The sequence below is a fragment of the Carcharhinus amblyrhynchos genome, chromosome 30, assembly GCF_965287045.1.
Source record: "Carcharhinus amblyrhynchos chromosome 30, sCarAmb.v2.hapA, whole genome shotgun sequence".
Taxonomy (NCBI): Eukaryota; Metazoa; Chordata; class Chondrichthyes; order Carcharhiniformes; family Carcharhinidae; genus Carcharhinus; species Carcharhinus amblyrhynchos.
This window is the reverse complement of record NC_137353.1, coordinates 6,195,970-6,208,659: the sequence shown is the minus strand read 5'-3', so window position 1 is coordinate 6,208,659 and position 12,690 is coordinate 6,195,970. Positions and strand designations below refer to the sequence as shown.

Below are 12,690 nucleotides of genomic sequence, written 5' to 3'. Positions count from 1 at the left end.
CGCAGTGTCCTACCATTAACTGAGTAAGTTCTGCCCTGGTTCAATTTACCAAAATGCATCACCTCACGTTTGTCTAAATTAAACTCTGTCTGCCATTCGTCAGTCCACTGACCCAATTGATCAAGATCCTGTTGCAATCCGAGATAACTTTCTTCACTGTCCACTATGCCACTAATCCTAGTGTCATCTACAAACTTACTAACCATGCCTCTTGCATTCTCATCCAAGTCATTAATGTAAATGGCAAATAACAGTGGACCCAGCACCAATCCCTTGACTTGGAGGCATTGAGTCTTGGCTACAGTTCTCCAGACAACTGAATCATAGAATTCTACAGTGCAGAAGGAGGCCATCTGGCCTATCGAGCTTGTACTGACCATAATCTATCCAGGCCCTATCCCCATATCCCATAACCACATGCATTTACACTAGCTAGCCCCCCGACACTAAGAGGCAATTTAACATGACCAATTCGCCTAACCCGCACATCTTTGTGGGAGGAAATCGGAGCACCTGCAGGAAACCCATGCGGACACAGGGAGAACGTGCAGACTCCACACAGACAGAACCCAAGCCGGGAATCAACCCCAGATCCCTGGCATCGTGAGGCAGCAGTGCTAACGACTGTGCCACCCAAGTATCTTACCCAAGTGGCCATCCTTCTTACAAGAGCCAAACCACAGAGGCTCTCAGTAAAGCACAATTACATCCTGCCCTTTCTGAATTCCAAAGAGGAGTCCTATTTGATTCAAAATAATTAACTATTTTTCTCTTTCCAAAGATGCTGCTTGATATGCTGAGCTTTTCCTGTTTTTATTTTACATCCTATCCATGTCTGTGAACATTTCTGTGGAGCTCATTACTGCCCAGTGACCTTGACTAATCTCCTTGTCCATATCCCCACAAAACACCCCCCACCCACCCTACACCGTGCTTGATGTCAGGAGTAACAGAGTTCCAATTGTTTGGTGAATTCAGCTCAGTCCAGGACTTGCATCTAGGATCATGGAGACTCTATATGTAACTTGTATTAACTTTATTTCGGTTTCTGGGATGTCGCAGTGCTGCTTTTCTCAAATGTTGCTGTAGGAAGGTGAAATAAAATACAGCTCCGCTGGAGTACAGTGCAACACACACATGCTTGCAACAGCAGCAGTGTTGTGCAGTGTAAGCTGTGATAGCCAGTACCAGAATTCTCTTCTGAATTCTGAATTGTGCTGTTTTCCTGCAGGGGATTGCTAAGCAGAGTTGGATTTCCTGTGATGGTTTTCCTGCCACTGCACACTGAAACTATTCAGAAAATTAACCCCAATGACACAAGGGTTAGAAACATGACACTCCAAGCAACCTGACTATGCATACATTTGCAGACTTGTGTTGATTCCAGACTCTGAAGGGAAAATTGTTTACTTCACAATGAAAAAATTGCTTCAGTAATTGAGCAAACATTGTGATCAGTCTAATATCTACTTATCAGTAGTTTCAGGTATTTGTTTGTTTAAATGTGAGGCTTCTTAGTTGATTTTAGCTAATTAGGATTAAAAAAAATCATAGAATCCTGCAGTGCAGGAGGAGGTCATTTGACCCATTGAGACTGCACTGACCACAGTCCCACCCAGGTCCTATCCCAGTAACCCCATGCATTTACCCTGGCGAGTCCCTTATTGGGGTGGTTCATTGACTTAGATGCCCAGATAAGACCATTGTTGTCTATTTTGCCATGAAATCTCCCTCATGCCTCTTTATCACATTTTTTACATTTTTCACCTGTACGTTTATAACTGCTGTAAATTTGCTGATTCAGTCAACTCCCTTGACAATCCATACATGCGCTGACCAACTTCTGCATAAAGCAATTAAAATCGAACTGTACTTTATAATCCTGCTATTCTTTGCTCTTTTTCAGAATCTTTGATCATGTCAGACATGTTGGCTTTGATCCCAGCCAGCAGTCACATCCAGATTCTGCTTGCTGTTGCCCTCCACCATTGAACTTGCTGAGATTTGTGTTAGTGGAAAGACACATAATTTACATATGGCCCATGGGTGCCTCTACCACTGTAGAGATCCACTTCCGCTGCTGGAAATACTTGCACCTGACTACCATTCAGGTCATTTCCCTTGCTGGATCCCTCACCCCCACCAGTGGAATCAAATCGCTCCAATTTGAAGGTCGCCATGCCTTATCTCACTGTATAGCAGCCTCTAGGCATGACATGTTTTCAAAATGTCAGGACCAAGGCAATTCCTGGCCCATAAGATCCCAGCCCTGGCTCCAACTCCTTTTCTGCCCATTTGGTTTCATCAATCTTGTGTGGGGAAGCTGGAGATTCCACCCAGTGTAAGGCCCAGTGGAAACTCCTGATGTAGGTTGAGCCTAGTGTTTGGGTCCTGGGCACATCACAGATCCTGATGCTGCACACTTACTGAAGTATCAGAAACGCCAAGCAATTTTGGTCCCATTGTTATCCAGGCAGTTTTGTGTATTGAATGAGATTACCTGGCATGGTGGCCTCACAGCGCCAGGGACCCAGGTTCTATTCCCGGTTTGGCTCATTGTCTGTGTGGAGTTTGCACATTCTCCTCATGTCTGTGTGGGTTTCCTCCAAGTGTTTTGGTTTCTGCCCACAGTCCAAAGATGTGCAGGTTAGGTTCATTGGCCATGCTAAATTGCCTCTTAGTGTCAGAGGGATTAGCAGAGTAAGTACATGGGGTTATGGGGGTAGGGGCTGGGTGGAAATGTGGCTGGTGCTGACTGTGGCCAGGTCAAATGGCCTCCTTCTGCACTGTAGGGATTCTATGATCTCTTCCAGTGGATCTTTCTAAAGACATGGAGCAGAATTAGCTTATTGCAAAAGTATAATCCATTAAACTGGAATTGTAGAGTTTTTGCATTTTTTGAGAGAAGATGAAACAGAAATGTGTTGCTTGTGATCACACTGTAACCATAAAGCTGAACGTGTGAGGACAAAGTGGGTGGAGCACTTCAAAGTATTAGCCTGGGGCAGCGTAAAAAGTCTGCATAGCTACACTGATGTCTGAAGTCAAGCATCTCCCCTGATGGCTCACTGGCGTAGTGTGGCATTAATCCATACAGAGCAGGAAAGTACCTGGATCGGTCTCCAGATTTTGCCAGCAGGTCCTGTTGATAAATGGAGTAGGATTGAAATCAGCCTCCACGTTCTCACTTTAGGAAGATGGCAGGGGCCAGGGAGGGGCGTTAGTTCTCGTTCCACCTGCTCAGTTGGCAATGCTGATTGATAGAGTCTGAATGATAGAGATGGGTTTGGTTATGATAGCTTGGGCATGTGCTTTGGCATGTCCCACACTCTGCAACAAACTCGAGTTCCTACACCAAACTGCAGTCACAACCTTAGTAACTGATTAGAACAAAGAAAATTACAGCACGGGAACAGGCCCTTCGGCCCTCCAAGCCTGTGCCGACCATGCTGCCCTAAAATCCCCTACCCTTCTGGGGACCATATTCCCATCCTATTCATGTATTTGTCAAGATTCTGCAACAAAAAGGCTCAGTTTTTAGCAGGATGGGGCAGGTAGTCCCAGACCATTGGAAAATGCTGGTACTTGAGCAATAACTCTTAGCTGTGATGGTTTTGAATTGTCAAGCCACCTGTATAAAATACTAGAGGTTTGCTACCCAAGAAAAAGAAGTGAAGCATGAACAGTGAGGCGAGGAGGTTGAAGAGAGATGGGGAATTGAGAATTTATTTTAAAAGCAAAGGTTAATCTTCTGCCTTGGAACAGGGTTTTATTTTGAGCTTCTCACTATAGCCTGGGCTGTGTTTCCTCAAAATAAATTAGAGTCACAGAGGTTTACAGCATGGAAACAGGTCCTTTGGCCCAACTTGCCCATATTGCCTTTTTTTTAACCACTAAGCTAATCCCAGTTGCCCATATTTGGCCCTATACCCATCTTACCCATGTAATGTGTCTGCATGCTTCTTAAAAGACAAAATTGTGCCTGCCTCTATTACTGCCTCTGGCAGCTCATTCCAGACACTCACCACCCTCTGTGTAAAACAAAAATTGCCCTTCTGGACACTTTTGTATCTCCTCTCACCTTAAATCTATACCCTGTAGTTTTAGACTCTGCTACCTTTGGGAAAAGATGTTGACTATCTCCATTATCTATGCCCCTCATTATTTTATAGACCTTTATAATTATGCTTATTATTGGGCCAGACAAACAATGCGTCTCTTTTCAGTGTCCTTTCTGCACTCAAAACTCTCTCCAGTTTGACATGCTACAACTTCACCTAAAGAACATGATGCATATTACCCTGGTAAAATTTATTAGTTGCTTGTAGATTATTAGGTCATTGCTGTGGCCCAGTTCTGTCATTTTCGTGTTGATGCAGTACCTGTTTCAGAAAATAATATTTAAATGCCACAATGCTGCTAACGAACTTTGGAAAATAAAATGGGAATCTTTATTTTAACAGCTCACTCCAAGTGAAGAGGCATTTCTACGAACCTATGCAGGAGTAGTGAACAGCCAGCTTAGTCAACTGCCGCAGCACCCGATTGATCAGGGTGAGTACAAGATACTTCAAGACTGTGCAAAGTCTGGCATTCGTAGGGACGGTTTGGGTTGCAATCTAATTTTGAACTGAAGATTCAGTATTTATTTGTCAGGGCCAGGACCTGATGCAGCATTAATATTGTGCACCGCATGTGGCAAATCAAGTCTTACAATTTTAGCAAGTAGAGGTTGCTTCTGTATTTACTTAGTCCACTGAGGGCTTCTAATGGCCAGAGCTGGGTACTGCAGAATTATAACACTGACTGCACTACGGTTGCACAATTGCAGAGAACATGGTTATTTATGGACCTGGAACAGATGGGACAACCTGCTGTCCTGTTCCTTACCTGAGGTAGAACGCCATGGGATCTATCAGTCTGACATTCGTCCTCAATACAGAGGATAGTAAGAAGTCTCAGGTGATGAAGGAGCAGCATTCTGAAAGCTCATGATTCCAAATATACCTGTTGGACTTTAACCTGGTGTTGTGAGACTTCTTACTGTGCCCCCCCAGTCCAATGCTGGCATCTCCATCAATAAGGAGGATTGTAGGCCTGAAGCTTAGTCAAGGAGGTAGATTTTAAAGAGCGTTTTAAAGCACTGAATTATATTAAGTTCACTTTGAATGCTGAGCAGTAAGTATGTCTTTAGGTTCTACTCCTGAATATCTTTAAAAAGAGGCCTCATTGACAAGTTGACTCCTGGTCACACACATACTGATTTTAAAATTCTCGGCCGGGATTGTCCCATTCCAACCTGCTAACTTTTTGGCGGATCGGACTGGGAGAATCGCGCATGTGCCAATTCGCGCATGTGTTCCACCGCACACGCATCACCCAGCGACAAATATCCGTGGGATCGGGACCACGCTGGGAACAGCAGGTAAGTGATTTTAATCTTATTTTAACGTAATTTAAATGTGATTCGCAGGCCTGGAACTGAATTCACTGGGCCTGATAACATCCCCCACCCCACCAGTATAATTTCGCTCCAGTGGGGTTTACAGTAGCTCCCCACTTTTGGGGAACTAGAAGGATATCCTGCTTTAGTGAAAGGGGGATAATCAGGGCCCCCACACAAGGTCAGGCAGTGTTGGGGGGGGTGGGATGCGGGGGTTCCCTTGGGCATGGGCACCTGAGTGATGCTGGCCTGTGCCTCTGCCACTGCCAAGGGGCAGTGCCAAGGGGGTTGGGCTTGGGCCGATCGTTGGGGGTCCTGCTGCCACTCTGCATGGGAATCAGTCAGGACTGGAGGGAAGCCAATGAACAGGGTGGGCTGGGGGGAACAGTCTTGTGGGGGAGGGGGGGTGGTTTGTCTCTCATAGCAGCAGTGGGGTGCTCCTGGATGTGGAGGAGGTCGGGGCTGACCCAGGAATGCTCATGAGGGCCGCGATTGGGCCGTGCTTGGAGGGGCAGCACTGTGGAGATCCTGGGCTGGCCAGCGGTCAAGCTGGCTAGCCATCAGGAGCATGACAGATCGGGGCAATCGCACATACATAGAGGACCTGGAACTGTTAGATTCTGGCATGAAGACGATTTCTCCCCCTCCCCCTCCCCCTCCCCCTCCCCCTCCCCCTCCCATGTATGTATGGTCTTACACATACCCATCTCTGTAACTCCTTATACTCACAATCTTCTGAGATATCTGAGCTTGTCTGATTCTGGCCTTTTGAGTAGCCTGTGATTGATGGGCCTGCCTCCAGTTGCCTTAAGCACTGAAAGTCCTCTCCACCTCGCTATCTTACTTTTGACCTTTAAGACCCTTCTTAAAACCAGCTTCTTTGATAAAGCTTTTGGTCACCAGACTAATATGTCACATGGCTCAGTGTCATACTCAGTTTTATAATGCTGTTGTGAAGCGTATTGAAATGTGTTATATTAAAAGTGATATGCAGATATAAGTTGTTGAGGGGAGGAAGGAGGAACACTCATCCTGAATTACAGTTATAGAGATATACAGCACGGAACCACGCCCTTCGTCTCAACTCGCCCTTACTGACCAGGTTTCCTAAACAGATCTAGTCCCATTTGCCTGTGTTTGGTCCATATCCCTCTAAACTTTTCCCATCCAAGTACCTGTCCAAATGTGTTTTAAATGTTGTCAGTGTCCCCGCCTCTATCACCTCCCTCTGGCAGCTCATTCCATACACGTGCCACCCTCTGTGTGAAAAAGTTGCCCCTTAGATTCCTTTAAATCTTTCCCCTCTCATCTTAAACCTGTGCCCTCTGGTTTTGGACTCCCCTACCCTGGGGAAAAGAGCTTTTCATCTTATATAAAGTTATTCACCTTAGCTATGCCCTCATGATTTAATAAACCTCCATAAGGTCACCCCTCATCTTCCTACACACCAAAGAAAAATGTCCCAACCTAACCAGCCTCTCCTTATGATTCAAACCTTTCTGTTCCGGTTACATCCTTGTAATTCTTTTCTGCACGATTTCCAGCTTAATAACATCCTTCCCAGCCTATGTAGGTGGGTGAAACACTGCTTTAAGAGGGAGAGTCAACTGCTGATTGCACTTGGAACAACAGTAGATATTGTTGTTTGTGGCATTAGCTTATTATTAAATGGGACATTTCTGCCTGGGGCATTGATGTCACTTATTGGATCTCTATAGAATGGTGAATAATTAGAAATATTGTGTGTGAAGAGGTGGATGCTGATTTTCATCCTTCCTGCCAAGAGTAGGATGAATTAGTCATGTGTGCACAGATGGGGCGAGTGGAAATATGCTGTACTTTTAAAATAGTATTTGAATTAATTTTTATTATCATATTTAGTTTGATTATTTTTCTCAAAATATCAAGTTGCATCTCTTCACAATGAAGGACGACATTGAAGCAAACACAGCTGAGATTCCCTGAGGAACCTTGTGAAATGACTCATGGATAGTTGAATTTTTTAAACTCATTCTCAGGATGTGGGTGTTGTGGGTTCAGCCGTTTTATATTCCCGTTCCCCAGTTGCCCTGAGGAGCAGTTTGATACCACACATTAAATTGCTCGACCACTTCAGAGAGCGGTTAGAGTCAAGCACATTAGAGCCATTCTCTCTTCCACTTTCTTCCGTTGAGAAAAAGATACAAAAGTCTGAGGACACGTACCAACCGACTCAAGAGCAGCTTCTTCCCTGCTGCCATCAGACTTTTGAATGGACCTACCTTGCACTAAGTTGATCTTTCTTTACCCCCTAGCTATGACTATAAGACTACATTCTGCATTCCCTTCTCTATAAATGGTATGCCGTGTCTGTATAGCGTGCAAGAAATAATACTTCTTACTGTATACTAATACATGTGACAATAATAACTCAAATTTTTAAAAATCAAACATTTAGGGTAAGAACAGCATTTTCCTCCCAGAGTCACACAGAATATAGAAACATAGAAAATAGGAGCAGGAGGAGGCCATTTGACCCATTGAGCCTGCTCCGCCATTTATTCCGATCATGGCAGATCAGCCAACTCAATAGCCTAATTCTGTTTTCTCCCCATAAACTTTGATCCCATTCGTCCCAAGCGCTATATCCAGCCACTTCTTGGATACTTTCAGTGTTTTGGCATCAACTACTTCCTGTGATAATGAATTCCACAGGTTCACCACTCTGGTGAAGAAATGTCTCCTCACCTCTGTCCTAAATGGTCTACCCTGAATCCTTAGACTGTGAGGAAGTATGAGGGAATCAGTTAGCTCTATAAAACAGCCTGATAGCTCCACAGATGGACTCGTAATCCAGAGACCTAGACTAACAATCCTGAGAATGAGAGGTCAAACCCTACCATGGATCTGTAATGTCCCATTTAATAATGTGTTAATTCCACAAATAAACGTATCTATTGTTTGTCCAAGCACAAACAGCAATTTACCCTCCCTCTTACAGCAGTGATTCACCCACCTACAAAAATTCTAACTTTAATTTCACAATTTTTAAACTGAATTCAGATCCACGGTATGATCTGAGCTCTCGTTCTCGTGATTATTAGTCCAGGCCTCTGGATCACGAGTTTAGTAATGCTGACTGTCTCCCAGAGCTTTAACTCGGTCATTGTTGGATTTGCCAGGTTCCCACGCTATTGTCTGTCTCACCAAATGAATATTCCTCGCAACCATGTATCTTTTTGACCTTGTGTGTGACCCTTTACTAATTGGGAACCTCTCCTGCTTTATCTGTACATACTGTGTTCCCTGATGTGCGGCAACCTACAGATTACTGCCATTGCTGTCCATTTTGCCTCAGATGCCTTTTTTCTTGCATGGTAAAGATCAAGACATTTCTGTGGTTGCTGTGCCAAAAGTCTAATTGCAATAATGTGTCTCAAGTCGAAGATGTCAAACTATTACCAACCCAGCTGTACCTATGGTTAGGTATACTGGTGGAAAGTAACTAGCCAGTGTAAGGAGAAGAATAGAAAGTGTGATGTTGAAAAATTCAATAACCAAGTTAATTGCAGAACAAGTTTTAATATAATAATGTTGCTCGCATATATCCTCCACATCTTATTTCTGTGGTGTTTTAGGCGTTCCATAACTGGAACTTATTACTGATATTTTCATGTGAGTGAGATTGTAAATAATTTGGAATAGCTGACAATTAAGTGGATTCAACTGTTGCTGGTATAAATCACAAGTATGTTTTTTCAACACTGTTGGTGGTTGGAAATAATTTTTCAAATGACATTGTCTTTAGCTGCTGGGAAGAAACTGAAAGGATAATTACAGGAGGGTAATGTCAAACCTCAGGGTATGAAGCGGTAGCATGGGACGATTGCTATTAATAGCCCCATGTTGAAGTGAAAAGGTAGAATGCTAGCTTGCTATATCATTCAGTCACTGCATTTTGATGCATATATTTGCATGAATGTTTTCAATGAAGAAACATTAAAATGAAAGGTTTTGATGCCACCTGTATTCTTGTAGAAGTTATCATTATTGAAGTTTGCAGACAGTTGCTATTAATTTGTGCACCCAAATGGCTTGGGTAAATATACATTGTATGTTACTGATTCATACAATCACCAATGTACAGTGGTTGGCACTGCTGCCTCGCAGTGCCAGAAACACAGGTTCAATTCTGGCCTTGGACTATTCTTTCTGTGGAGTTTGCACGTTCTCCCTGTGTTTGCACGTGTTTCCACCAGGTGCTCCAGTTTTCTTCCACGCTCCAAAAGATGTGTAGGCTAGATGGGTTGACCATATTGAATTGTCCCTTAATGTCCGAAGATGTGTAGGTTAGGCAGAGTAGCCATGGTAAATGCATGGGGTTACAGAAATAGATTCACCTGACGAAGGGACTAACCCGAAAGCTAGTGAATTTACTATCAAATAAATCGGTTGGACTGAAACCTGGTGTTGTCAGACTTTTTACTGTGGTTACAGAAATAGAGCAGAGAGGAGGGGTGGGGTGGAATGCTCTCTTGGAGAGTCGGTGCAGACTTGATGGGCCAAATGGCCTTTTGGGATTCCATGGTTCTGAGAGGACTGGTAGAACCAAGTCCAGGATATTTACCCCAGTTAATTGCACAGGTCATGGGAATATTGAAGTTACCCTCAGTATTCCCTGGGCACATAGGAGAAAAATCAGCTCGTGTCGATGGCACTGTTTGCTATTCAGTAAAATTGCTGGAATTTGTGCATGTGGCAGGATCAAGCCAAGTTACAGTGTTGACCCCCACATAGCTTTCTGACATTTAGTGTCAAAATTCACACATGAAGAACATGAATCAAGGTAGTAAACATTAGTAATATTGCCTGTAAAACTGTGCCTCAGTGTGAATCAGTAACTTGAGGGAGAAGTAACGGAGGGCAGAGGAAAGAGATTGAGGGAAGAGTGCTGAGAAAATCACTGTATTTTAGTTTATTTCACCATTTGTAGGTTTTTATATTGTTTGGACATTCTCTCTGTCCAGTGGTGAAAACAGTAGGCATTCCAGAGCACCTGAAAACCAGGCGTATCCAATATTCAAATGAGTCATGCTTGAAGTTGGGAAAATTAATTCAGTTACCCTAGCAACCACAGTTAGTTACCTTCAGGTTCTCCTAAAGATGAGGTTCAGACAGTAAAATAGAAATGTGAATTAACAATGCCCTTTTTGTGTGCCAAAGTGGTGAATGATAACATTCCAAGCCTACTTATCCTGTTTTCAGTGCAGTACATTATGTGCCCAGCGTCAGCATTTTCTTAAACAAAACTGCAGACATATTTTGGCATTGTGTCCAAAAATATTTTGATTAGAATGGATTGTTTTCTCCCAATAACATGTAAATAGATCCTTGATTCAGTGGTCTGTAATTATTACTGTGTAGAGGATGCCAGCGTGGGGAAAAGAAGAAAGCAGGTTTGATAGAATCATAGAATCCTTGCAGTGTAGAAGAAGGCCATTTGGCCCATCGAGCCTGTGCCGATATCAATCCTACCCAGGCCTTATCCCCGTGACACCACGTATTTACCCTGCTAGTCCCCCGAACCTAAGGAGCAATTTAGCATTGCCAATCAGCCTAACTCGCACATTTTTGGAATGTGGGAGGAAACAGGAGCACCCGGAGAAAACTTGCACTGACACAGGGAGAATGTACAAACTTCGCACAGACAGTCACCTAATAGCAGAATTGAATCTGAGTCCCTGACGCTGTGAGATAGCAGTGCTAAACATTGTGCCATGTGCCTCAAACCATGCTGCCCTGGTATTTGGGTTTGCACACTGGGCAATAAAATGCTTGCTTAGGTGCCTGCTCTTTCCAACAACTGGGTGAGCTGTTTTGATTTGCTGCCACTTTTAGAGGTACTGTATCATCATTAGCAATTTGTGAATATAAAACAATGATTAAAATCCAATGAAGTTATAGCAACACATGGCATCTTCAGTGTGCCAAATTATTCATAAGTTCTGCTTGGAGAATAATGCAGAGCTTGTTGTTTGCCGTCTGTTTTTTTGTTTTTGGGTTTCACACATACTGCATGAACATCATTTTAATTTATTGTCGGAGAACAATTCCTTAATTGTGCCAAGGCATATTTTGCCATTAACAGACCTTTGTTTTCTTTCAAATTTACATCTCTTGGCTGCACTAAGATTATACTGCTGAAGGGGCAGGAAGCAGAGTTAGTTAGTCAGCTATCCCCAGCTGGATCAGAAATCAGAACCATAATTTTTGTTCATGGTCGGGGAGGGGGGTGCGGGGTGGTGTTTAGTCCTCCTTAACTTGGTACAAGTTATCATGGATTGAGTAAACAAGCTCTGGGGATGGATCTGCTATTTGGGTGTGCAAGTAATTGCTTGCATTTGTTTGAAGTTAGCCCTTCCTATGGAGCATATTAATTTCCACATATGTGTGGAAAAACACTGTATTTTAGTCTCTTTCACCATTTGTAGGTTTTTATATTGTTTGGACATTCTCTGCCTCCAGTGGTGACTTATAGTGCTTATCGTAAGTATGACTTCCTCCTGACTGTTAACATTTTTAAAAATTATTTTTAAAATTCTTTAATGGGATGTGGGTGAGGTTGGCAAAGGCAGCATTGTTGCCCGTCCTAATTGCCCTTGAATTGCTCATTCAATGGGCAGTTAAGAGTCAACCACATTACTAAGCATCTGGAGTTGCATGTAGGCCAAACCAAGTGAAGGTGGCAGATTTCCTTCCCTAAAGGGAAGTCAGTTGGGTGGGTTTTTACAACAAGCCTGATCGCTTCATGATCATCACTATTTAGATTTTATTAATTGAATTTAAGTTCAAATTTGATTTGAATCAGTGTCCCTAGAACTTGAGCCTCTGGATTTCTAGACCAGTGACATTGCCACTACATTACTGTCTCCTCATGTTTGTATTGTAGACTATAAGACTGTTGCGTATGGATCTATATCTCTCCAAGAGATAAGGAGAAGCAGTGAAGTGATATCGCATAAGACCCTGTGCTGTCTGTACTTCCGGGAATCTTTGTTGGTCCTTAATGACATGGTGTAAATCATTCTACCTCCAGGTCCAAGTTTAGGGTAGCAGAATGATTGTCAGAATATTGCCTGTTCTAAATTGCTGTTGAGAAGGTGTGAGCCACTACCTTGAATACAACATGAGTGGTTTGCTAGGCCATTTCAAAGAGCTGATAAGAGCCAAACACATTGCTGTGGGTCTGGAATCACGCCTGGACCAGA

The 12,690-nt window shown here is 43.3% G+C and overlaps 1 protein-coding gene across 3 annotated transcripts in view; it reads left to right on the top strand.

The window, feature by feature from the left end:
• ctnnbip1 (catenin, beta interacting protein 1) overlaps positions 1-12,690 on the top strand; it is a 107,446-nt gene that overhangs the window by 51,170 nt on the left and 43,586 nt on the right. For all 3 annotated transcript variants that reach the window (XM_080215132.1, XM_080215131.1, XM_080215133.1), the window contains one exon: positions 4,464-4,554. In XM_080215132.1, coding sequence (XP_080071258.1) covers positions 4,464-4,554 — 91 coding nt within the window. The remainder of the gene's footprint in view (positions 1-4,463; positions 4,555-12,690) is intronic.